The 24,471-nt window shown below is 40.5% G+C and overlaps 4 protein-coding genes across 6 annotated transcripts in view; 1 reads left to right on the top strand and 3 right to left on the bottom strand.

The window, feature by feature from the left end:
- LOC135343672 (protein F37C4.5-like) overlaps positions 1–24,471 on the bottom strand; it is a 59,537-nt gene that overhangs the window by 14,123 nt on the left and 20,943 nt on the right. The gene's annotated exons all lie outside the window — the stretch shown is intronic.
- Positions 2,459–9,074, bottom strand: LOC135343673 (protein F37C4.5-like). The gene is made up of 12 exons (XM_064540650.1): positions 8,809–9,074; positions 6,972–7,083; positions 6,652–6,774; positions 6,515–6,592; positions 6,317–6,456; positions 6,116–6,245; positions 5,155–5,385; positions 4,889–5,050; positions 4,430–4,507; positions 4,112–4,273; positions 3,125–3,367; positions 2,459–2,783 (listed from the first exon to the last, which is right to left on the bottom strand). The coding sequence occupies exons 1-12, from the start codon at positions 9,018–9,020 to the stop codon at positions 2,592–2,594; spliced, it is 1,863 nt and encodes a 620-aa protein (XP_064396720.1). The 5' UTR covers positions 9,021–9,074; the 3' UTR covers positions 2,459–2,591.
- On the top strand, positions 9,132–17,206 carry LOC135343670 (uncharacterized). 3 transcript variants are annotated; one of them, XM_064540646.1, is made up of 22 exons: positions 9,221–9,336; positions 9,626–9,670; positions 9,741–10,345; positions 10,600–10,753; positions 11,675–11,783; positions 11,852–11,997; positions 12,102–12,225; positions 12,526–12,668; positions 13,037–13,127; positions 13,445–13,546; positions 13,670–13,849; positions 14,038–14,229; positions 14,369–14,537; positions 14,888–14,989; positions 15,048–15,136; positions 15,188–15,244; positions 15,322–15,467; positions 15,521–15,662; positions 15,892–16,017; positions 16,167–16,307; positions 16,428–16,705; positions 16,904–17,160. In XM_064540646.1, exons 3-22 carry the CDS (start codon positions 9,946–9,948, stop codon positions 17,046–17,048), a joined length of 3,036 nt encoding a protein of 1,011 aa, XP_064396716.1. In that variant the 5' UTR covers positions 9,221–9,336; positions 9,626–9,670; positions 9,741–9,945; the 3' UTR covers positions 17,049–17,160. The 3 variants fall into 3 exon arrangements, with proteins under 3 accessions (XP_064396713.1, XP_064396715.1, XP_064396716.1); XM_064540643.1 differs by having other exon boundaries at positions 9,132–9,670; positions 16,904–17,206; XM_064540645.1 differs by having other exon boundaries at positions 9,132–9,670; positions 14,038–14,199.
- Positions 21,192–23,539, bottom strand: LOC135343671 (macrophage-expressed gene 1 protein-like). The gene has a single exon (XM_064540647.1). The coding sequence runs from the start codon at positions 23,474–23,476 to the stop codon at positions 21,293–21,295; it is 2,184 nt and encodes a 727-aa protein (XP_064396717.1). The 5' UTR covers positions 23,477–23,539; the 3' UTR covers positions 21,192–21,292.

The following is a 24,471-nucleotide window of genomic DNA, read 5'->3' as shown; positions in this document are numbered from 1 at the left end:
TAATTCTTCAATCCTTTCCATACACTCCTCTCTCTCACTGTCTTTATGGAAACGATAGTCGATCTTATTGACTCGTCTCAACTCATTCTCCACTTCTCCATTATAGAAGGCTTCCCCAACAATATAGGGACTAAGCTCTGTACTTGAACACCATTACTTATCTAGACATAAATTATTTGCTTCTCTATTTATACCTTCATCTGGTGGTATCTCTAAAGCAGTATTGTAACTTTCAGCAAACCCTTGAAAGGAAACCCAAGAGTGATTACTACAGGAAAAATAATTATGTTGAGATGGACATTATTTATTCATGAAACAGTTTTGCTATAAGTACTAAACATTGTTCACTTACGCAAGGCTACACTGCCACTCCAACGAAAAATAAATGGTGTCAGACACTTTAACATATGTTTGAGTTTGGGGGTACATACGGAATCCATTCTCAGACTTGTTTCCAAAGTGAGCATAGTTATAAGTTATGTTGCAAACTTTACACCTTAGCGTACACTTTCTTCCTCTAACAAAACCATTCAGAGAGTAACACTTTATCTGAAAATATTGTTTAGGATAAAAATAATAGTTTAGCCAATAAAAAACTCACATGGCAAGAATGATTAGACACCAATGGTCGGTCACAGTCAAAACAGGTGTTTGTGGGTGGAGTCAACAATGGAGGGTAGTTATTCGGAGTAGATCGTACAAGGTGTGGGCAGTGGTTATCGACAAATTCAGCCACCATTTCTATACTTTCCTGTTGGACACCAGGTAGAGAGAGGTCACAGTTACACAAGATATTTTTTTTTCGGAATCAGTAACATTGCCAGAGATCGAACGCAGTAAAAGGCACACACCTCATTCACAAGTACAAACCCAAACCTATAGCTACCAACCAAGATTCTTTCACTTCTCTGCTCAACTTATCGAGTGTGCTCCATGTGTTGAGGTCGATCGAAGCCAGTGATTCGTAAGAAGAGAGAAGGGAAGAGGTCTGTAATTTTCGACGTTTGTGCTGTTGAGATATTTCACCTATAGATGGAAGTAGGGACATTGTTGCAGATCTATATAGGTTTAGAAGACAAACTATCTATGTAATGTTAGAGCATGTTCTTATAGCCATAAATAGTGCAATTTGATTGGTTAGAGGAAGTGTTCTATCCAACTTAGAAAATTGTGTACTAGACAATCATGTACTTCACTTATAGAAAACACTTACAATCATGTAGCAAAGATTAGATAACAATTCATGGCTAGGAGCAAATCCATCTGAGACACTATGATATAAAATTCTTAGACACTGTTTAGTTTCTACATGACTTAGAAGCCCTCAAGCCCTAGGGCTAATAAAACTCTCACTAAGATGTGGATACTACAAGCAGCCTTTGGACTTCTAAAGCATGAAAGTTAGTAATCAATTAATGTGTAAAAGAATGCATAGGTGCCAACTTCCCGATTTAGGGAAAAAAACATGGGCCCGTTACAGCCCTGCTGCCATTGAAGGAGGCACATTTTGGGGATTCACAATAATTTAAGCCCATGCAGACTCTGAGACAACAATTAATAGCGTGAATCTGATTTTCAGTGCAAAAACAACAATGAATACACGTTTTCCTACATGGAAGATGTGAATATTGTGGTGTCCCAGATAGACCAGCATGCAGTAGCATCACTGCACAGCTCTGGATGTGGCTGCACTAGTAGTTATAGTGCGTCTAGATCTAGTAAGTGAGCCCCGCCCACTTATTGGACTGTCATTCATAATCTATTAGTTTTCTAGAAGTTTTCTTGTTGTTCAAAGCTGATTCTGCTCAGGATTTACTATTATTTAGCAGTAGTTTGAAGCGTTTTTAAGGCTTGCTAAGCTTTATATTGGAGCTTAAATAACCCCGCTCAAGAGCAGCAACCTTGAAAATCAGGGATATATGAGGTGAATAGCAGTTTCTTTTCGGGACAGGGGTGATAGAACTAAATTTGAGACAGTCTAGGGTAGTTTGGAGATAGTTGGCAGAGACTGGTACATACACAGCTTGATTGTAGATAGATGTAAGTTTTTTTAAATTGTGATCATTTTCCTGTTCACAAAATTGATATGCTGATTTTTTTGTCCGCAAATGATACAGCAAATGTGGAATCGAAAATACTACGATATCCAGACTATAATTATACGTTCCTGCACTCCTGCTCCTTTAACTGCACAAAAAAGGGAGCAATGATGTACTAGAACTAGTGTGAAGTGGAGAATGGTCTACCAACGCCTTTTGCTGGGACTTGTAATAATCCAACTACGAACAATTGTTGCGCTTAAGGAACCTGCAGATGGCTGACTGGCTGACTGTAGCACTGGTCTTGACCAACAAGTCCGAACATAATTAGAACGTAGATGAGCAGTAGGCTTCTCCAAAACAATCTGTAAGATGACGAACTTTGTGATCTGTCACATTATTTTGCAAATTCAAAAACGTTACTAGAAGCCTATAACAACTCTTGTACTTAATCATCTGTCACACACACACAACAGTGATAACACACACACACTTATTAAATCCAATGTAGATCTAAACTAACATTTTCAAATTCAGATCACTAAAAGTATGTTACTTAAACAGTCCATGGACTCCATCTTGTGCCGGGTGCTCTACAGTGTAGACCAGCTTGAGCTCACACTCTGAGCCGGCCCCCACGGCTGCATACCACTCCAGGTTGTGAGACTTGTTGAGTTGAGCGTGACCAAACGGGAGAGGACACTTGTCACCCACCTTCCTCACAGCAGGGTCAACCACACTCACCTGAAGAGACGAATAATAATAATACACTCTCTAGGCATGCAGGCAAATACACAATGCACAGTGTACTCAGCATGTACAATACAGTGTATGTAAACACAGAGGTGTGGGGAGAGCAGTGAACAACCAAATTATAATGCATAGTGTTAACATCAGTTTATAGAGAGGATGTCGTACCTCGTTACAACAATTACATGTACACTTACACATTAATAGTCACTCGTAGCAAATAGTTTGCATGTTAGTCTGACAGTTGCTGGCATTTTAAAGGCAAAAGTACTAGCTGCAGTATGACACTGAATGAAAGTAGCAAACACCAGCTGACTAGGCCACAGTTGCTGTACCTTGATTCTATCATCAGTGCTGAGAGGCACTTGCTCTGAGACCTTGATGTTAACAGAGTCACTTCTGGTGTTCTTGACCAGGAAAGTGTGAGTGTAGGTGATGGTATTTGTCTTTGCCCCTCCCAGCATGGCAGTGCGAGTGTTGTGTACTGTGGCCACTGGTCTCACAGTGATGCGGATCGACTGGTCTGCTCCCAGGGAGCTCACAAACTCCTCACCCGGAGATACATCACTCATCGTCGACTGTGGAGGGGAGAAACAAAATATGGGCAGGGAGGGTATATAGATGATTGTGCTGTGCGTACGTAAGCACAGCTCTATTTGTACCATGATGTGCTCTGACACTAAGGAATGTCCATTGAAACTCTTAGGGTACAAATCACATGCACTATCCAGGGGTGTACATGTACCCTAGCAGAAGAGGTAAGGCAGGCGTGGTGCAGCTCAGGCAATTAGTCTGATTGAGCGTTAATTTTCCGCCCACGTCGTATGTTTTTGCGGAGAGTAATCAGAGGCTAATTGCTTGAGCTGCACCGCGCCTGTCGTACCTCTTCTGGTACTCTAAAGTCATGGCTGTGGTCAGCCTTAAGACCTCCCTCCACCCTTTAAGGACCATCTCGAAAAGTACTGTACAAAAATTGTGGAGCGCATAAAAATGTGCTGGTGTTAAAGTTGTGTGGTTTGTCAAGTGCAAGCATACAAAACGTACACAGTGTGTGCAGGGCACAGATCAAAGACACTATTAAGTTGTAAATGGGTTGGATAACAGCTTCTAATCACAATAGGTGTTCATAGTACAAGCATAGATATCGGGTGTATTGGATTTGGATTTGTACTACCCCAGGGCAGTCTATGTATTTCCTGAGGTACAACTATTACATGGTACAACTATTACATGGTACAACTAATTACATATACCCTTCCGGAGCAATGGTCACGTCTTGAAGTACAAGTACAAGAACAAGTATTTGAAGTTCATATCCTCACCTTAGCGATGAAGTTGTTGTCCAAGAAGACGTTGGCTGGTCCAGCCAGGATGGTGTAGGGTGAGGAGTTGGTGGCCTTGGCTTGCAGGAAGGAGTGAGGGGAGAGTCGAGGGACAGAGCTGTACGTCAGCTCAGGGACCAGGTCAACCAGAGCTATCGTCACCTGTGTACAGCATATGCACATGTATCATTTCAGTGCTGCTATACGTATACATTCTACAGTAACAGTATGGAGCTAGACTAGAGTATAACAAGAAAGGACACTCTAAATAAGGGACACTGCGACTCCAAATGCTATACATCATACACAACCAGCCACCTTGTGCTCAGTGTTGTCAGCTGGGATGGTTGTGGCTCTGGGAATGGCATACGTGGTGTTGAACAATCCAGCAGTCACCTGTTAAAAGAGAAACAGTATCAATTGGTATATGCTTTGGGAGTATGTGTATTGATAGGGGCATACTTAAAATTGTTCCAAGGGGGAGACCCTCCAGATCCTCTTTGCATAATTTATATACTCTTCAATTTGTCACGAGTAATACATATGGGTTTGGGTGTTTTAACGAGTAATGAGCCCTACATTATATATTTTCCCTCCCTCGCTAGTTGTAACGAGGATAGGGAAATATGAGGAAAAATGCTCCATTGGGCAGACCCCGCTCGGTAGAGTAATCTCCTACTTTCAGTAACAGATTAGAACGCTCACTCAATTATATATTTGAAACAGTCCTCAAAAGGAATAGCTCTTCAAAACCTCTAATAATCATCATCCGTGTACCTCAGCTACAGCAACGTCCAGAGCTGGTGGGGGAGAAGATCGATTTTTTTTTCCTGGTGACTCTACAAGGCCTGCTCTAGCCAGTGATGACTGAGGAGCCATAAGAGCAAACTCATCCATACCACACTCTATATCAACAGAGCTGTTGCAATAGGAGTCTTCCTGTACGTACGTTGGGAACACAAGTAAACTATATGCATTTAACAATGGACTTTGCTTGTATCTATCTATACACAGTGTGAAGCTTGCGAATCAATAAGACTCACAATTGTTGGGTCATACTCCGTCAGCCTCCCACCAAGAATTTGCTTCTTAGACATTGCTCCATAGCTGATTGGTTGGTAATTGTACCTCGGCTTTGGTCTCTTGAACCTGATGATCTTGGTGTTGAGAGGAGGTGCTGACCCACCGACACTGGGCTGAGCAGTGGAGAGTGAGATCTTGGCATTCTCCCAGTCCTCACCAGTCACCTGCTTTATGAGACCATAGTACTGAACCTGCACACGACACAGAAAGGGGAATGAGATAAATGTCACAATTCAAACATTATGTCTATGATCTAGCAAGGTTTTGTACTCTCCAGTATCGTGTAAGTGATTGTTCTATGATTACAGTACTTAATGAAAGCACCGCGGGTATTGATGCCTTGGTGGAGGTATCAAAGCTATATCACATAAGGCTACTAGATATCATGGTGAACATTATTTTTTGGCTTAATCTCAAAGAGATGGGAAATGATCGACCATGATTGTTGCTAAAAAGGATGTCGAAAGTCCAAAGTATAAAATTAATGGCTTCTGCATCAGTACAGTACAGTAGAGCCTTGCAGCTCTCTTCTCACTCTTGCAGCTACCAATAGCTAGCGTTCCAGTGCAAAGTTAACTACGAAGTAGAGTACACACCACGGACAACTTTAATTGCAATGGCATTCCAAGTAGGCATGCATAACTTGAGAACAAAGCATTATTTGTGCAAATCCACGAATTAAAATCTAAGAAAACGTGACTAGAAAGAAGCCTATACATGTACAAACTCTTACTTGCACTTCATTGATCCTTGTAGCAGCTAGTCTACACACACAAACACACAGAGATACACACACAAACACACTACCGTATACCTCGCTTGTTCATGCGCACCGAGGCATAACAATGTAAAGGTGCATGCATGCAAGTTGGCTCTAACGAGCACTTAGAACACTGGGCAGTAATGTGTTATCGACCTGACCTTCATCGTCTTGTCTTTGGTGAAAACTCTGACATCGTAAGAGGACGACCAGGAGGCGTTGGTCACTACATACGAGACAAACAAAATGGCCTCTCCCTCCTCGGCAGCTTCTAAGCCAACATGGAGAGTTCTGTATACAAAAAATATCATTGAGTCAGCTTGAAGTTGAAGTGAAAAGACAGTGTGCATGTGTATTGTCACCGCAGGGTCTCAGTGGTGGCTTTCTTTTTCTTAGGGTTGAGTTTATCAGCATTGGCTTGCAAAACAGCCAACTTGTCTTGGAGGCACTTCTCCTCTCCAGCTATCACGCTCAGTCGAGAGTCAAGGTCACTCAACTTGCTCTGAACAAGGGGAAATGTGGTAACACTCGGTAGTGAGTACAGCAGCTGATGTACATACCTCCACTCTTTGGAACAACTCAATGACAACAGAGACACTCTCCCCATCCACAAGCTGAGACAGACTATGGTCAGAGCCCTGCAAGTATCAACATCACATGCATACATTTGTGTTAATGGCATACGAGAACTGCACACCTCAACAGTGTGTATGGTTGACACATGTTTGGCAAATTTGTTGAGGAGTTCCTTTTCTTTATTGAGCACTTCTCTTCTGATTTGCAAGTGTCGCAATTCCTTCACAGTCTCAGAAATCTCTTCCTATACGAGATAACAACCGTCTCAAAATACAAAAATGCAAAAAGGTGATTGAGCAGTTACAGTTATCTCAGCTGCCAAATAGTACACAACACACCAACATATATAAGACTCTATCCACACTCTGGTAACCCTGATGAGAAGCTGATGGAAATGGCTCAACATAGTGCACAAACAGCATACAGTACACCAGTCCACACCTTGATGTGTTCAAGCTCCTCTTTACTTCCAGTGGTTGTTAGTTCATCATTGGAGCTCTCCTTTGACGAGTATATCACATCAGTGATCACAGCGTTGCCCTGACCTTCAACCCTGTGGAGAAAGTGAACTTTATAATTAGGCAATACAACCTCACGCAAATGTGATACAAACCCCTACAACTTTGTAGTCCAATTAAGTTTTAGCTACGGGGATGCCAGGGCCATGTGAACAAAATGAGGTCTACTTTACATCAAAGATCTAGCTATTCATTTTAGCTCGTTCTGGCTCAACCTAGCCTCGAGACCAGGCAGATTAAAATACGACCTGGTCTCTATTGCATGGGCAGGGTGTCGTACAGGGGGGGATATCCCCCCTTTCAATTATGACTGAGTGTCCATAGCTGAGTATTGAAATAACAGTTGACCTTTTTTTAGCAATATTTTCTGGTTACTTTTCTCATTTCCCCCTCTACTTTAAAATCCTGTATGACACCCTGATGGGTGATAGTGCACATGCGCGAATTGAGTTACCCAGAATCTGGGTAACTCGTTATACTTTAGTAAACCTTTGTAAAATTATACTGTAAACTAGTTTCTTTACTAGTTTCTTTCCATATTACAAATACTTGTCTCCTGTGAAGCTGTGGCTTATGCTCTCTATTGCATTGTCGAGAAGACTTGCAGGGTAGCTGTGGCCCTCTATGATGTTGTCAAGAAGGCTTGCACACTAGTCTGAAGCCAGAACTTAGAAGCTCTCATTAATTTCGTACAGAAACTAATTCAAAATATCACGACCATCCAACCATCATTAGAGGTAGATGAGAGCCTCTTCTGGTTTCAGACTAGTGTGCAAGCCTTTTCGACAACACCATAGAGTGCCACCAGAGGAGGTAAGCCAAGGTCAACAGGGTCACTTTTAATGAAACATTAATCACCTTGTCCTGGGTTCTTGACCTTTGCTTGGATTATAGCAGCTACCGTTTCTGTTGCTCTTGACCGTTAATTTGCTTGCTTGGAAAGCTTGCTATACCTAGTTCTATCCAGTGCAGCAAACCAGTACATCAAAATTTATACCCTAGCTACTGAAGGCTAATTTTCCATATCTTGTGGTTTCGAAGAATGCAATCAAAGGTCAAAGGTTGCAATTAAATCTGAGATCTCTTCTTTCAAGCTGTTTCGTCTGGGGCGCGATAGCTCAACTGATTTCTGCTGTGATTATAATGATGATGAAGCTAGTGGTGGTGTATAAACTCAGGGGCGCAAGGGTAAACTCAGTTTTACATGTAAAACATAAGCCCACGTGATGTTTTAATTAGTGACCTTTTGACATTGGCGTACCTCCTCTGGAATGCCACAGCTAGCTAGCTAGGCTATAAAGCATAGTAGATAGTACGTGGGCGTGTATGGACCACGCCTATGATTAATTAACTATGCAATTAAAATACGGCCTGGTATCTATATATCCCTCGTAAAAGCAGGAGTATGGAGTTGTGCTTGCATTATTATGCCTTGGTGCTCATGTGCAAGCGAGGTATACGGTAGTGTGTTTGTGTGTGTAGACTGCTACAGTCAATGAAGTGCAAGTAAGAGTATCCTATTCTATAAAGTACGGTATCAATTGATTGTAGAAGAAAAGAACAATAAAGGCGAAATGTGCTCCGAACGAGAATATCAACCATTACCCCAAAAAACGAGCAGGGAGGTGGAGCTTCGAACGCTCGCTACGGCTAAGTGACTGATCTCTATGCCAGGCTAACCACTTTAGTATGGACCGTATCACACTACCACCTCCGATCCCAACTCCAACTTTTTGCAGTCACAAAAACAAGACACCCACCTGACAGAGTTTTGGTCGACACAGTCCGTCAGGTCAGAAATGATGAGCTCATTCTCTCCAGTAGCAAGATGAACTGACAGCCTTCTCTTGACCTCGGCACGATCTTGGTAGACCACCACAGAGTCGATGGGCGAGTCTCTCACTTTAGTTTCAATCACCTGAACACCTAAAGTGCCAGGGAAAGCCAGGGTCTGCTGTTGTTTGCCAGTCATCTTCTCAAGATCAAGGTTGTGTTTTAGCAATTAGGTAAAGATCGCTATAGCCTATTCGCAAGATTCGAGGCAGTGGTCAATGATGGTACTTAGCCTCGATTGCACCCAAACTAGGCAAAGGTCATCTTGCTATAGCTAGCTACTGCATGTATACTGTACTGGCGCATGGCATGGAGAGTTAGAGCTATGTACCTCCAAATCATCTCTGTAACTCTGCTCCTACTTCATTCAACTTCAACTGTTGAAGGAGGAATCCAACGAAACTGTGAAAATGCTCATCCTGGAACCATTACGATATTCTACCAGAATACAACAAGTCAGTTCAATTCATTACAAGAGGCATTGGATTTTACTGTAGCAGCTAACAACTCATGGTCTGAAGCAACCACTGTTTGCTTACCGCCAGGTTATTATGAACTAACAAAGCAAATTCACTTTGGGGAACTAAGCTTAATACTAATCGGAAGCAAGAATACCAGCTTTATTGAATGCAGTTATGAGCCTCCTCCATTGGAAGAGGGAATTGATTACACCTGGCACTTCAATCATTCTAACGTGCTTTACCTTCAACATATCAAATTCAACAATTGCTCCTATCCTTTCAGGGCAATAGCTCTACAAAATGTCAGTGTTCAGGACTGCACCTTCACGTAAGTGCTATTAACAAAATAACATTGACCCTCAATGTGTATGACTGTTCTCTGATTCACATAATTGTAGATACTTCTCTGAAGCTGTGTTTGATATTTTCAACTGTGAGATTGTGCAATTGGAAAGATCACATTTTCATTACAACAGAGGAACTGGCATTCTGTTTGAGATAGTTCGAGGTAATACAGGAGCAGTGGCATTAGGTTACTCTCAATATCCAAACTTTCTAAACCAACCTCGTGTGTCTATCTCAAACTGTGAGTTTATCAACAATATGGCACTGGCATCATCAGAGTTTCTCACATCGGAACGAGCTGTGTCGAATAGGGTGTTCACTGGTAGAGGAGGGGGCATTGGAATCTTCATCGATGAGTCTAATCAGAGTGTAATACTAGATATGATTGACTGTAAACTTCACGGAAACTTTGCGCGATCATACGGTGGAGGAATATACATTCTTTTGAATGGATATGGTACACAACATGTTTTGACTTTCACTAGAGTCAATATTGTTCGTAATACCGGGGGCCTTGGAGGAGCTGGTGTGCAATTGAGTTATCTGTCAGCTACAGACAGTTATGTGCCTCCTCATACGGCAGTTTTTAGAGAATGCAACTTTGAGGACAATATAGGGGAAGCTGGTGGTGGTTTGTATGTCTTTACCTCGTTCATAGGTGAGCTTGAACTATGCGTATAATAATGGTAGTCAGTTGTCAAAGAAACTACAATGTACACAAGTGCGTGCAGATATCTATAAATGCAATGATTGCTCGCACTTATGCATGTAAGACAGTGTAGGCATGTATATGCGCATCGGTGGTGATCCCAATTTATATAGCATATGCACATAGTTCAATCACAATCGAAAAGGTCATCAAAAAATCTACTTGCGCTCTGCTGACACTACTATGTTTACACACCTATATAGGAGCTCATGGGATGTACTTTAGATTGGATGGTTGCAACTTCACTGGAAACAGAGGCCCTGAAAGTGTCAATGAATTTGGAGCTGCAGTGGTTGTGTCTCTCTTTACGATATTCCAGCAGCGAGTGACAGCAGAGAGGCATGACATTGTCAATTGGTACGTACATTTTGTGTACAAGTAATAATACCTAACGAAGTGTGACTGGTTGATGCATGTAGACAATGCATGCACAAATATGGTACAACCACTTCGTCCCTATATGAGAGGTCAATGTTCTATGTAATAGTTGTACCAATGGATATCCAAGGGCCAGTGTATTGAATTTGTACCCAAGGGAGTACATGCAACTGCACGATGGTTCAATTGTAGGTCATTTGTACAATGATGAACCACATTTACAACGGTGAAGTGTCAACACTTCTTAATGTTGCTGTGTACACATTCTGTATTGTAGGCTGAACTTCAATAGACCCTAGGGTACAATGATGTACACCACAGGCCCTGAAGGGTGTGTATATATGGGATATGTAGTATCAAGGGTGTACAAAAGAAGAGAGGGCTGTAGCTAGCAGAATTCAAACGTGGGCGAATGAATGTGTGAATTTGCATGAAGTGCTAAAATAGAAATTTCGCATGTCATGCACATTCCTTGGTAGTATCCTATAGTACGGACGTTTTCAATGGATATTCTATAATATTCGAACACACCAGCACTAGCTGGTATGCCTTTCGTCAAACAGGAGGAGATTTACTTTAGTACTACCGTATATCGGTAATTTTTGAGGGACAAAATATTCGTGGTTCAGCAATATTGAGACATTTTGTGGGTAATATTTTCGTGGTTGCTGCTTGCACTGCAGGTAAAGGTAGGCAAGGTCGCTTCATTCGTGGGTAAAATATTTGTGGTTACACCTTCAACCACGAAAATCAGAATATTTTGCCCCACGAAAATTACCCTCTATACGGTATCGAATGTACATAACTTATATTTACTGTCTCACTGGTTACCTTGACACGACACTTAGCAATGCTTATACATGTAGTGTACATACAACCAGGAAAATTTTTTATTTTCAGTACATTCTCTGGAAACACTGGTCGAAATGGAATTGTGAGTATTGGGTACTCTCCTATCAGATTTTCCGGGACCAATAATTTCATAAATAATTCTGGAGCATCAGTCAGGGTAAGGAATTTCTCATGCTGTGCAATTGTGCAATGCAAAATTTTTTAAGCTTTGTTGCATTGCTACAGATTGTTGGAAGCCTGGTCGACTTTTTTGGAGACCTTTCGTTCATCAATAACACTGATACAGTTGAAGGAGCCCTCAGTTTACTTTCTTTTGGACAGATGAGGGTTAACAGAGGACTACACATAAACTTTAATGGCAACAAAGGGAGGTAAACTCAAAAACATATACATATAGTTCGCCAGAAAATTGGTTTTTGTGGTGATTAAGTAACATCATTTTTACGCATGATTAATTTATTGTCTTCCCATGCAGGCTTGGAGCTGCTATCACTGTGACCACTCCGGGCACATCAACAGCTTTCCTGAGCCTCTTGTACAACTCTGCCTGTTTTGCCACGTACGAGGACACGCTGGTCACTCCCACTGACTGGGAGGATGTGAGTGGTACTATAATAAATCTCTGACAGTTACAGAGTGTATGGGAAATTGTTGGGGAGTTCAAATTTATACTCATGAGACCTTATAATCTTCAACTGTTGTGCATTTGTCCTTATACAGTTTATCTTCCCCCACAATTCAAGTACACTCTTGATTGTATCTGTACCTCGCGTCCCTTACTGTATAGTAGTGTGCACTGTGGGATTTATAAATTATTTGTTATTTGTTTACCTACGTACGTACATACACAAACTCATACATGTACATACTTATACCTATAATGTTATGCATGCATGCAGGTTAATATAGATTTCCAAGACAACAGTGCCGTGTTAGCCTCAGCCTTGTACCTTTCCAGAATCGGTGAATGTTCGTGGTTCAGTCAGAACCCTCCCTATTTCAGACATACTTTCTTACGGGACTGGCCTATCTGGAACTTTGGGTGCGTATAAGATACGTGTGTGTACATGTCTGTACATAATTATAATCCTCATTCCACGTGATTAATGTGCATGGTATGTGCCATTTTTTAAATGTATGCATGTGACGTTAATGGACACAATCATGCATTGAAATAGTTATTATAATATTATTTGCAAGTTGCACAAAGGCCTTGGGTCCCTCAATTAATATACAGGGCTCATTGACAAATTACTCTTCGCTCCATCAACTGTGCAGATCCATCAACATCACAGCTATATAATTATGCATACATGTACACACTTATAATTATGTACTGTACAGTGTACAGTAATTATGCTTAATGACACAGGTACATGTATGAATAAAGTGTTGTTCCTATCCTCGCAGGAACAACACTAACACAGGCTACTCAGATTCTCACAGTGTCGATCACTATGTAGGAACCTTAGCAACGGAGATAACAGCTAACATTGATGAAGTGAGTTCAGTGACAACAGACAATTAAACCACCATTACACTAGCAATGGCTTTGGGTCCCTCAACACACGATTAAGAGCACAATTAAATGTTACCCGTTGCTCTAATATGCCTTAATTCGTTGAGGTTTTTTTATTTGGGATCTATAGCCCCGTTTACACCAGGCCTTTAACCCGGATTAGGTGTCCAGGGGTGTCAGTTAAGAAGTATTTCTCAATACATGTACATGTACGTTTGTTTAAAACAACTGTGAATACTCGATTTGGTGCAAGTAAATACTTCATTATGATATTGCATGCAATGTACACACACACGTAGGTTACCTCCTGGCCTGGAGAAAGATATCAAATGTCTATCAGCGGTATTGATGAATTTAACCAAGTCACATCGACAAATGCTCGACTCTTTCAAGTTACTGAGGTACGTAGTCTAGATCGAGTAAAAAGTTTTTACATTCGTGTCTACAGTGGAACGTCTCAGTTTGAAGGTTTAGGGGTGTCCTTTAGAGAACTTTGAATTTTGACTGTTTGATTCCGCATTCAGGACACACCTTCCATCAAATTTAACCCTGAGATTGTTGTGGTAGCTGGATCGTTCGCTAATGGCCTGCTCACTGATGAGTTTCCCATAACATACTCTCTCAAGTACGAGGAAGCTCTCCTTAAACTTGTTAACCAGTCGTCTCTGACTATTGGCATGGGAGAACCATTTGAAACACTTGCAGTGAGTCCTAATTTGATGTTCTTTTTGTATACTACATATAGGTCTTCATGTCTATTCTTTATAATTACTTTGTCAATGAGCCACTATTATAAACCAAGCATGAATGAGGAGATAAGTAACTTCATCTATAGGTACTGTAATTGTTGCAATCTGACTATAGATTTAATTCTGGGGTCACTGTCTAATAGATATCGGCTGAAAACTTCACAATACGAGCCGAAGTTTGTCCTGGAGGGTACCAGCTAATGTCGGACAACTCAGCCTCATCTCAGCAGATTGTCACGTGTCAGTGTCTGGATATTCCTGAAGTGGTGGAATGTGAAGATGATCAAGACAGTGTCATCATCAAAGTCAGTGGTGAATATCAGATCAGTTTACGGGTGAATACTTACCGGTTGAGACTGGATAATTGTTGCTATGAAATGTACATAGCTCAGATCTAAGTATGTACTGGAAATCTATAAGTATACGACAAGTTAAAATGTATTTAGGAGCTTTATTTTATGTTGCTGCATATAGGATAGCTACTGGGCTGGCTATGTTGAGGCGGGCACTCCCAACCTGTTCTTCCACCCCTGTCCTCCTGGTTACTGTCAGTGCTCACTCAACAGCAGTCTGGGCCCACAGAAATGTGTCTACACTTACACTCACAGTAACCAGGACCTGCAGTGCACACCTGAGAGAGAGGGTGAGCTAGTGATTATTGAAAACCCCCAAAAATTACAGTGTACATGTAATTGTAATACCGTATAGCACGAATTTTCGAGGGGCTTAATTTTCGCGGATTTCATGGGTTAGCAATCCTACACGAAAATTAAGTCCACGAAAATTTTAGAATTATCTGCTATAACGTGCAAAGATTTAAAGGCGTGGTTTCCGGTAAGCAGTCATTCCGTGAACATTGTGCAACAAAATGATTTTAGAGGCCAATCCACGAAATATAAGTGCCTCGAAAATTTCACGCTATACGGTAGTTTATAACGTGTGCCATTTTGATTGATTGTGTAATTTAATTACCTTTTCGAGTTTTATACATAGGTATTTTGTGTGGCTCGTGCAAGGCAGAGTACGGATTGAGTGTTCTCCTCAATAAATGTGTCAGCTGCTCGAATGGATACATCACTTTGCTCATTGTTCTTGGTACGGCAAACTACCATTTTCATACGAATATTGACACATTCATCTAATCCTTATTTAGTATTCGCTGACATCTTGGCCCTCACGGCCATAGCATTGATAGACAGACCATTACCGCAATGGCTCTACCCACTTATTTTCTACGTACAAGTAAGATGTACATGTTAATTGTCATCCGAATCATAACATTTTTACTTGCAGATATCTCCTTATGTTTCTGAGTTTTTTCCAGAAAGTTTTGATACTGTTGGAGTGTATGTGAGTTCAATTGTAGTACATGCACGGACACAATGTTTCACTTCTATGAGCTATATAAATACTGATTTTGTCCTCAGATGACGTACATGAAGAGTGCTATGGGATTCTATTTTGTATACGACTTTTGCCTGCTCAATAGTTTACCTCCAATTGCATCATACTTTATTCGCTATATTCCCAGTATCACAGCTTTTATTGTCTGTTTGACTATTCAAATAGTCCGGTAAGTACCAACATTAATTCATGGATTTTCACTATAAAGTGTATTTTGTGCAGAAAGTATTTCCTCAAGATGAAGTCTCTCAATCACCATGGTTATTGGCTGATAGTGATTCTCCTCTACCCTCAGCTGGTCCACACCTCTATCTCATTACTCAACTGTCCTCAGCTGCCAGACTCTACTGGGAGAACTTCAGCCGTGAGTTGATAACACAACCATAGTCATACATACATGTAGTAGATTTGCAAGGTACTACGATTGGCCGGGGAAAGCACCAAAACATACTCTCACTACCTACATGCAAGTAACAGTGTCTCATGCTCAAATAGTTATAAATTATGTATAGTTGTATATAGTAATTATGTACATGTATGTTGTATGGCCGTAAATTCTAACTTGTGATGCTTTTGGTTCTGATTGCACACAGCGATGGTTTGTGGATGCGAGTGTGCAGTGCTTTAGCCAGTGGCATATGCTGCTGACTCTCTTTTCTATCGCTGCTCTGTTCATCTGTTTCACGAGCATCATCGCTTTCGTGCTCATCTCTGTGAAGGTTAGTTTAACAAACAGGTTAGCTAGAAAACATTCTATTAATTATTGAGAATCGTTTCTATGTTGTGGTCTTATGAAATATGCACTTTTAATCACTTCTCTATCGGGACATAATTGTATAATTAACAACAATTTTGTTTTGTGCTGCAGATACAGATACCTGCATTTTTCAAGAAGTTCATTCCTTCATTGGTTATTGCCTACAAAGAGGAGTGCAAATGGTGGTCAGGTGTGGAGTTGGGACGAAGATTATTACTACTGGTTCTTCTGATCTCATTTCCTCGAAATAATGTGAGTAGTACGTGCACGTACACATTATCAGGTAAGAACTTCAGAGCGTATAATTATTAAGTTTTAAGGATCGCATAATGTTTGGTGTAACCTTGTGTTATAATTGCATTTTTTGTGCAGGTTTATTCAATCTTATCGCTTGTGTTCCTGCTAGCTGGATATTCTTATCTCCTACCATATAAGTCAAGAGTGGCTAATGCATTTGAAGTGATATTGCTGTTCAACTTGATTGTACTGATGCTGCTCGATGCGACCCCACTTGTTAAGGAGTCCTTGTTTTTGTTTGAGGCAGGAGTGGAAGTTAGTCCCATTAATTGGTTGCTCTTCTCGTTTTACTACCTGCCTATTTTGCTGTTGGTTGGACTTCTTATTGGTCTGGCAATGCACAAGTTACTGAAGTGAGATGATCATAGTGCATGAGAGCAGCGTATTAGCAGATAGAGATGGTGTTATTGACTTTGCTACACCCATTGGACAATATAATTGTCTGATTAGCTGATGAGTAACTTGCAATCCTGTACGTACATTGGTCATTGTGTTATGTGTATACTATACACAGTAATGTCTTGGTCATGCACCTACTTTCCCCAATACAGCAAGTGTAGAGCAGACAGGAGCAGTGAGGATGATCAAATTACAGGAGTCGTTAATCCCATCACATTATCAAAAACTGAAGCCACGAGTCAAATTGTACATATAGATGACCTCGATGATTTGGAAGAAGAAGATGTGTTGGTGTGAAATTCGACACTGAGAATTGAACCAATTCATGCATGCAAGTACACTTTTTTTTTACAATCAGCATGCATATACATACATTACTTCACTCTAATTGTGCCATAATTCAAAGGGGTGTACTTTTCATTGTAAGGGAAGTATAATTATTTGTATGTCAGTAAGCTAATGATGACATTTGTTAGGTGACGGGCTTGTGATGTGTCGATGAGTCCCATGTAGATGCATTAATTATGCTTATAATTTTGTTCTGCACAATTAATTCGAGGCCTGTAAAATCCCCATTGAGATTACAAAAAAATGAACATCGCTTTGCATTAAAATTGACCAAAAATGCATAATTTTACATAATTATGAGCAGGGCACAGTTGAGCAGGAGGGAGCACGTGGCACGGGGATGTTATTAGTAACCGTCAAGCTGTGTGAGGGGGGTAACAATTAAACCATGCTTCTTGGCGAGATATCGTTGCTAACTTTTAGAGAATCAAATTTAATGGATCATAGATACTACATGCATAAGATATCTATGAATGGGATAATGCATGGGGGGACAGGTCGAGTCCGCAATCTGTTTATATCTAGGATGACCTTTACCTAAACCAGTGGCAGATCTGATGAATTTCAGTATGGGTTTACCAATCGATGTTCTTCTTACCAAGGTCTGGCTGCATTATGAATGTTAATTAGATATCATTAAGTAAGTCAGCTAACTATTTATGTTTTGAGGCTATAGATCTACTGTACTAAAGCATGCATACCTGTACTGTGCCTCTGACCCGGAACCTATGCTGATTAATTAATTGTTCTACAATTTTATATATATAACATGACCATGGAGCTGGCCGAGGGAACGGAGTCCATATAATTATGTCACGCCAGATAATGGAGGGTGTATTTTAGTCTGGCCATGCCCTCCAAAATGGTCGGAGATCGAGGCTAGATGTGTTCAGATGTACATGTGATGGAAGTAAAAATACCACACATGCATGGAAACATGACACAATTGGGGTAGGTGTTGAGTGTTGGCACACAATATCGTATTTATATGACTGTCCAGTGGCGCACAAAATAGAACAAAAAAAAACTAGTTTGTCCGTGCTTAGTGTTAGAACGTACGTAGAGTAATAGTAGCCGTTTCACGAGGTTATAATGAATATAAATTGATGCTATAAAGTATGCTGCATGCAGCATATACAGTAGACTCTCTCGCTATTCCAGCCCTCTGAAATACGGCCACCTCGATATACCGGCCATTTGGTTTGCCACGGAATGCTAGCTAGATGTTTACTACATAAAACTCACCCTGAAGTACGGCCACTTGCTATCATATACTGGCCATAATTATTATACTATATTACCTGTACATAGCATATCTGCTATCAAGAGTCCTAATAAACTCTTACTGCTATACAGCAACAAAATATAAATCTACATGACTGTAATATCTGCTTCAAGTACATTACAACATAAGGTTATATAGTTTCTACTGAAGTTGAGGGTACAAATAAGGTTAAGCATAATAATTATAGTCAGTTTACTCATTTTCTCGTAATTGCCTTTTCGTATCTTGCAAAAAAGCAGCATGAGATCAAAGGGATGCTTAACCGCATCTCAGTAAATTGTGACGTCATCCACATCCGTTTCTAATCCCTTTAGTCTATATATGCGCATACTTTGGTGTCATCTAGAATTCTCAACTCTGTATATTCTTGTGGGCAGCTCTCACTTCCAGTTAGAGGGTTGTTAATAGTTAATAGTTAAAGTATAAAATCCCCCAATAAGTAGCCGGTATCATCAGGTACACTGCCCATGCATGGCTGCACACCAATAGGTTTCATATCTGGCTGAATGCATAAACTGTGTGTGTGGTGCGTTCTGTGTGACAAATTATTATCCAAGAACACTTCCAGTGACAGTTTTGTAAGTTATGCCTTCATGTAATCGCACAGGTGTACGAAGGAAGGCACGAGAAATCAGATCATTTTTCTGGATTTGGTCCATATGTACACAAGTCTATAATTATCTCTAGACGTTTTTGGTATACTCCACCGAATGGTGTGTTGTGGTGTTGCACCTTGCAAGCCAGTGTCTTCTAGGTTTGCTTGAAAGTCGAAACTTTTTCGTTCCCACAGTCTGTTCAAGTGTTAGCATCATATAGTAGGTACTGATAGCCTTTTCAACAATCTCTGCTACTTTATGCACAGTCACGTCAAGTAAATCACATCATAAAAAATTATTTGTATTTGGTTTTAGGTTGTTTGGTTAGTCTTCATGCCTGTATAACCATCAGACATTTTTTATTGATGTTAGGTCAACGTAGTTGTCCCAATGCTCGAAATATTGAGAGTAATCTCTAGCTGTGGCACTAGAATATATTATCTGGAGTGATATATCTGGGTGGTACAAATAGGGGATTTTACCAGGGGAAATTATTGCAATAATGGCGCCTGTGTACTATAGCTAGCTCATAGCCAGTGCACATAATTCATGGACACAGTCACACCCCCCCAGTTTCACTTTGTGTGTGCCCACCCAAATACATTTATGAATAAACACGATGTAGCCCCATGCACTGTACGTATGTACAAAAGAAAATAGTATCGAACTAGCATAACTGTGCATCATAATGTATTTGGAAAGTGTCTTCTTGCTTGAAATGTGTGATCAATAATTATAATTATGACGATAATAATAATAATTTTTATATTATTGCTGCCTCGAGGCAAGTAGCGGCTCCGGGAAAGATTAATTGATCAGTTACCAACGAAAAAGTCATATTACTTCCGAATACATCTGATGCACAGTTATATATACTGCTTGACAGATAATGCCCAGCCAAAATTTTCTGAGGTTCTAAGGGAAATCCAGACACGTTAATGACACGTTAATGAGAATATAATCGTATTTAAGAATATATAGGGGGAGAAAAATTTATCAGGCACACTACACTATATACATTACTAAAATTGATTATTATTAACATTTAATTTCTAGCTAGCACTGAAATCCTCTGTGTATGTACGATGTGTCCGTGCACCTACATGTAGTGTATCTATTAAATAATGCACATAACCACCTAATGCTTCATTGCATTAGATGCTTCATTAGGTGAAGCACCTATTAAGAGCTGACTGGCCAAGACACAGTGTAGGGACTTTACCTGGGAAAATCCAACGATTATTGACAGTGGAGCCATCTGTGAGTGTACTAATCTTAATTATTCATGACCACCAAGTGTTTAACAATTATTAATGAAACCTTCACACATTAAATAATTCTCCCATAGTTGTTTGGTATATTACAATCATATACGTATGTTCCCTTAACGACAGCAATGCTCTACAAATGGAGCCTTGCCCTCAAAATTATGATTCCTATTGGTATTACCAGGAGTGTATTCTTGGTATTACAATATAATTACGTATGTCTCCCCAAATAGAGCTGCAGACTGAATCTAAACAGCTTTTATTCTTATTGTATACATGTATCTTTCCACAAATTTAGAATATGGCTGATGTAGTGAGTGCATATGCTTAGCGCTATATTTGGCTGGCATAATTATTTCCTCACGTGCATGAACAATCAACATTACAATGTATGCTAGCGTATAGTACTGTACACTACGTATCTATGTTTGCATTGACAGCTGTGTACTATCGAATTAAGCAATACCAACAAACGTACACACAACTATACCTATAGTAGGTCAATCTAGGGTGTCCCATAGAGTGGAGTGAAGCACTCATGAAGGTTGATAATGAATAAGTTCTGAATGTACATTGTACGTTGCTAGTTTAATTTTATGTGACTGTGAATCCACAATATGTGTGCAAATAGTTGGTACCATCTTCGCCATTTCACGAAATTTAAGTGCCTCGAAAATTTCTCACTGTATGGTATTGCGTTTTCTATTGTGTACACTTTAGTTGTATGCTTGCATATGTGTAAAGTTCCTAGTAGTTGTTTGTTTGCAATAACTCCATATGAGGGTGGATAGTCTATGGGGCTTATATTTTTGTCTGTTATATTGTTACTAGATTCATGTTTACCTTGAGAGCCAATACTAATAAACGAAAACATACTTTGTGTTTACTAAGCTCTCAATCATTGGACGTTCTATATTGCTCATGCAATCCATGTGACATTAAATTTGTTTATTTTGAAAGCATTTTGGAAAGAAAATGTACAAATACACGTACATCTAAACTATGTTATAATAATACAGTACGCAGTTTTCAATAGTTTGTTTGCTAAACTCTCTCGTCAGTGACGTTGTGTTGCTGGTGACTCCCCGAGTTGTTCAGCTCAGAATACTCTGATTTTTTCTTCCTTGAATGTCGAATACGCCGGCCCACGAACATAGCCCCAAGTACCAGTGCACCCAATGCAAGAGTGCTTACAACAGACAGTGTAGCTACCACTCCATTGGATAGGCTCTGAGGGGATTGATCATCGGTTGTCAGTCCTTGTGCTGGCTGCACCTCAGGAGGTATTAGTCCAAGTTGAATTAGCAAAGTTTCTCCACTATCGGGACCACTTTGTCTCACGTACCATTGGCCGGAATCGTTTCTCATCCAAACATCACCATCTAGCGTAACCAGAGAAAGTGTGTGAGTCATGTTAGTCACGAGCTTAGCGTGTTTTCGGAATGGTGGTAGCTTGATAGGCAGTAGAGATGTTGTACCAAAAGCTCCGTGATGCACGCAGAAATTAACTTCACAATCACCGTCGACTGTTACAAGCTGGGGTGTGTAGTGGGGTGGGCAGTCATGTGGCCAGTTGTTAGTGGTTGTGTTAGCATTTGTAGCTAGTGGGTTACCAGCCTTACAGCTCTCAAAACCAGCAAAATTTAGACTGCTGTCTCTGGCTGTTTCGTAGCTATCACTCACACACACAGTGACTTCTTCAAGCATTCGTAGCGGTGTATAATACTTGGGGCAACCTCTAGTTTGCGTTAGGGGATTGTTTTCTTTGGATGTGTAGAACCCACCAAATAGGTATCCTGTGTTTTCTGGTACCTTTGTACCGGGTAGAGCTGCACACCAGTACGTGCTATATTTAGCCTGTCTCGCCATCTTCACATTCTGACACTTTTTCTTCCACCAGCTTTTGTGACACACTCTCTCAGTGACTGTTTTTGTAACAACACCCTCGTGCAGTAGTACGGATTTGTAGGGAGAAGAGCAACTATAGTCACTTGTTAACGGATTCTTTTGTTGGACTTGGCTGCATATTGTGTTACTTTCGTCGTTAATATCACCACAAGTTTGAAAAACTCCTCCAAACGAAAAGCTCGTAGTTGGCATTTTGCAACTATTGTCATCGATATTTGCCTGAAAGTTTACATTCGCTGCATTTCGATTCGTGCATCCGTATCGAGAATTGACCTTGTAATACCTACTAATAGCTTTATCCACTGTCTCAGCAACTTCTTGTACAGTTATATCAGGCCACTCAGGTAGCGTATTGCTGTTGATGGCGTAGTATAGTGGGTCTCCAGCTCGGTCGATAGCTACTAGCGTATTAGGCACTCCTTTTTCCCAGTCTGCTAGAGAAAAGTTTACAGGTTGGTAGGGTGGTCCACCATAGCTAGATATCTCAGAGTGCGAAAGTGATGTGTTGTAGCCGCTGTCTGTGGTACTGGTATGTGAGAATTTACTACCAATTGAGACTGCACCAAAAAATGAAGCGGATGCTGACGCTTTTATTGTTTTTTTGGTTTTGTCCTCGGTGTATGATGTATCAAGGTGATCAGTTTTAGCGAGCACAGCACCTGCGTCTACAGACGTAACATAATGTGTTCCATAATCTCGTATAAGTAACTCAGCAAGATAATTGGCTAACTCCGTATTGTTGTTTTGCAGATTAGTTGCAATTTCAATTATTGAGGCTTTAAATTTGGAGTTTAGTTGAGCTCCTGGCTGTACCTTGGCTGTGTAGAGCTTGTGTCTTATCTGAGTCCGTGTTGAAACCGATCTATCGTTAAACTGGTGAGTTTTTGTACTCGAATAGCCAGCTGAGAACTTGCCTCCAATTGGACCGTAAGAACCTCCTGCATTTATCGAGCCTGATGTCACATCAGTGTAATTATCCCAATGGTCAAACAACTCCGAGAACAGATCGAGTTTGCTCTGTTGTAGTGGAATCAAGAAAACATTGTCTGGCAAAAGATATTTTCCGTCAGGGGACATTTGACACTGTGAGTAGTTGTAAGCATGCACCAAACCCATGTCCAGGTTACGCAAGTTGTCAAATCCTCCTCCTGGTAAGACCTCCATTCTATATGCTGGACCGTCGTTTGTTGATAGTTCACAGTTTCGCATGTCGCCTACAGGGTAGCTTGTAGAGTGTGTTCCAAGGGAGCAAGACTCCTCAGTTGCTCTTGTGGGCTGGTTAGCCCAGACTAGAAGGCTTAGTACAAGCAGCCACTTCATTTCAAACTCAGAGAGATAGTCACTTGTGCATGCATATGCATGTGCTCTAGCATGGTTTTATAGCATGCATGCATGTGATTGTCAATGTACTGTGTTGTGATGTAATAATTATGATTGTAGTTTCCTGTTTACTTTGCTATCTTAGATGAATGTATGTGATTGTGTACATTGGGCGAGTTGATCTATTGAAAGTGGTGTGCAGAATAATTAACGTTAGACATAGATTGTAAATCCTGCAATCTGATTGGCTAGAGATATAAATTCTAGTATTGTATCCAAATATTTCACACTAATACTACAGCGATGCGCATTGTTGCTAGGATCTAATGGGAAGTTATGCATCATGCAGGGCTTAGTAAAACCATCTCTTTCTATATACTATCTATGGTAAAACCCTCACTGCCTTTGAGATTCTACAACCAAGCATTCACGTTTCTAAAAACTCAGGGTCTTAAATTAGAATTATCTGCTATAACGTGCAAAGATTAAAAGCGTGGCTTCCCACAAACATTGTACATCATTTTATGTGCGTGCCTGAAAGTTTCAACTGAAATCACAAATCCCCCAAAAGAGACAGCTAGTATACCACCTCGATATTAGGTGCAGAGATACAATTGTGTTAATTATGCATCTTATACACACATTGAATGAAGTAATTAATGATTATCATAATTATATGTATTAGGTGCCTGAAAGTTTAAACTGGTTCACACTCCGATACTCACAGGTGGACAAACCATTAGATGCTGACTACTGATATTTAGCGCTCGAAAAGAAAGGCTGTGTGTAGCGTCATGTAACAATGAAACACTGCTAGGAACGGATCAAAATATAGAATATAATCACAGAAAAGACCATGCAAGTAAGACAACTTCCTACTCTGCCGAAGGAGGCAGAAGTAAAAAGAGAAGACTACACTTTTTTCAGCCCACAACCGGAGGCTAAACACTATTCACGAAGGCTGCATGATTGTACTGTCCAATTGTCACTGTGGA

Source organism: Halichondria panicea, chromosome 11 (genome assembly GCF_963675165.1).
Source record: "Halichondria panicea chromosome 11, odHalPani1.1, whole genome shotgun sequence".
In the NCBI taxonomy this organism is placed as follows: Eukaryota; Metazoa; Porifera; class Demospongiae; order Suberitida; family Halichondriidae; genus Halichondria; species Halichondria panicea.
The sequence above is the reverse complement of the archived record's forward strand: the minus strand, read 5'-3'. Positions and strand labels throughout refer to the sequence as shown.

What these genes read in the sequence shown, in the direction of transcription:
- LOC135343673 (XM_064540650.1), bottom strand. Translation starts at nt 9,020, where the DNA reads ATGACTGGCAAACAACAGCAGACCCTGGCTTTCCCTGGCACTTTAGGT. An exon ending in CAACCATACACACTGTTGAG is followed by an intron (nt 6,593 to 6,651) that starts GTGTGCAGTTCT and finishes TGATACTTGCAG; the next exon opens with GGCTCTGACCATAGTCTGTC. An exon ending in GCCACCACTGAGACCCTGCG is followed by an intron (nt 6,246 to 6,316) that starts GTGACAATACAC and finishes TTTTGTATACAG; the next exon opens with AACTCTCCATGTTGGCTTAG.
- LOC135343670 (XM_064540643.1), top strand. Translation starts at nt 9,186, where the DNA reads ATGGCATGGAGAGTTAGAGCTATGTACCTCCAAATCATCTCTGTAACT. An exon ending in CTACTGGGAGAACTTCAGCC is followed by an intron (nt 15,663 to 15,891) that starts GTGAGTTGATAA and finishes GATTGCACACAG; the next exon opens with CGATGGTTTGTGGATGCGAG. An exon ending in TCTCATTTCCTCGAAATAAT is followed by an intron (nt 16,308 to 16,427) that starts GTGAGTAGTACG and finishes TTTTTTGTGCAG; the next exon opens with GTTTATTCAATCTTATCGCT.
- LOC135343671 (XM_064540647.1), bottom strand. Translation starts at nt 23,476, where the DNA reads ATGAAGTGGCTGCTTGTACTAAGCCTTCTAGTCTGGGCTAACCAGCCC.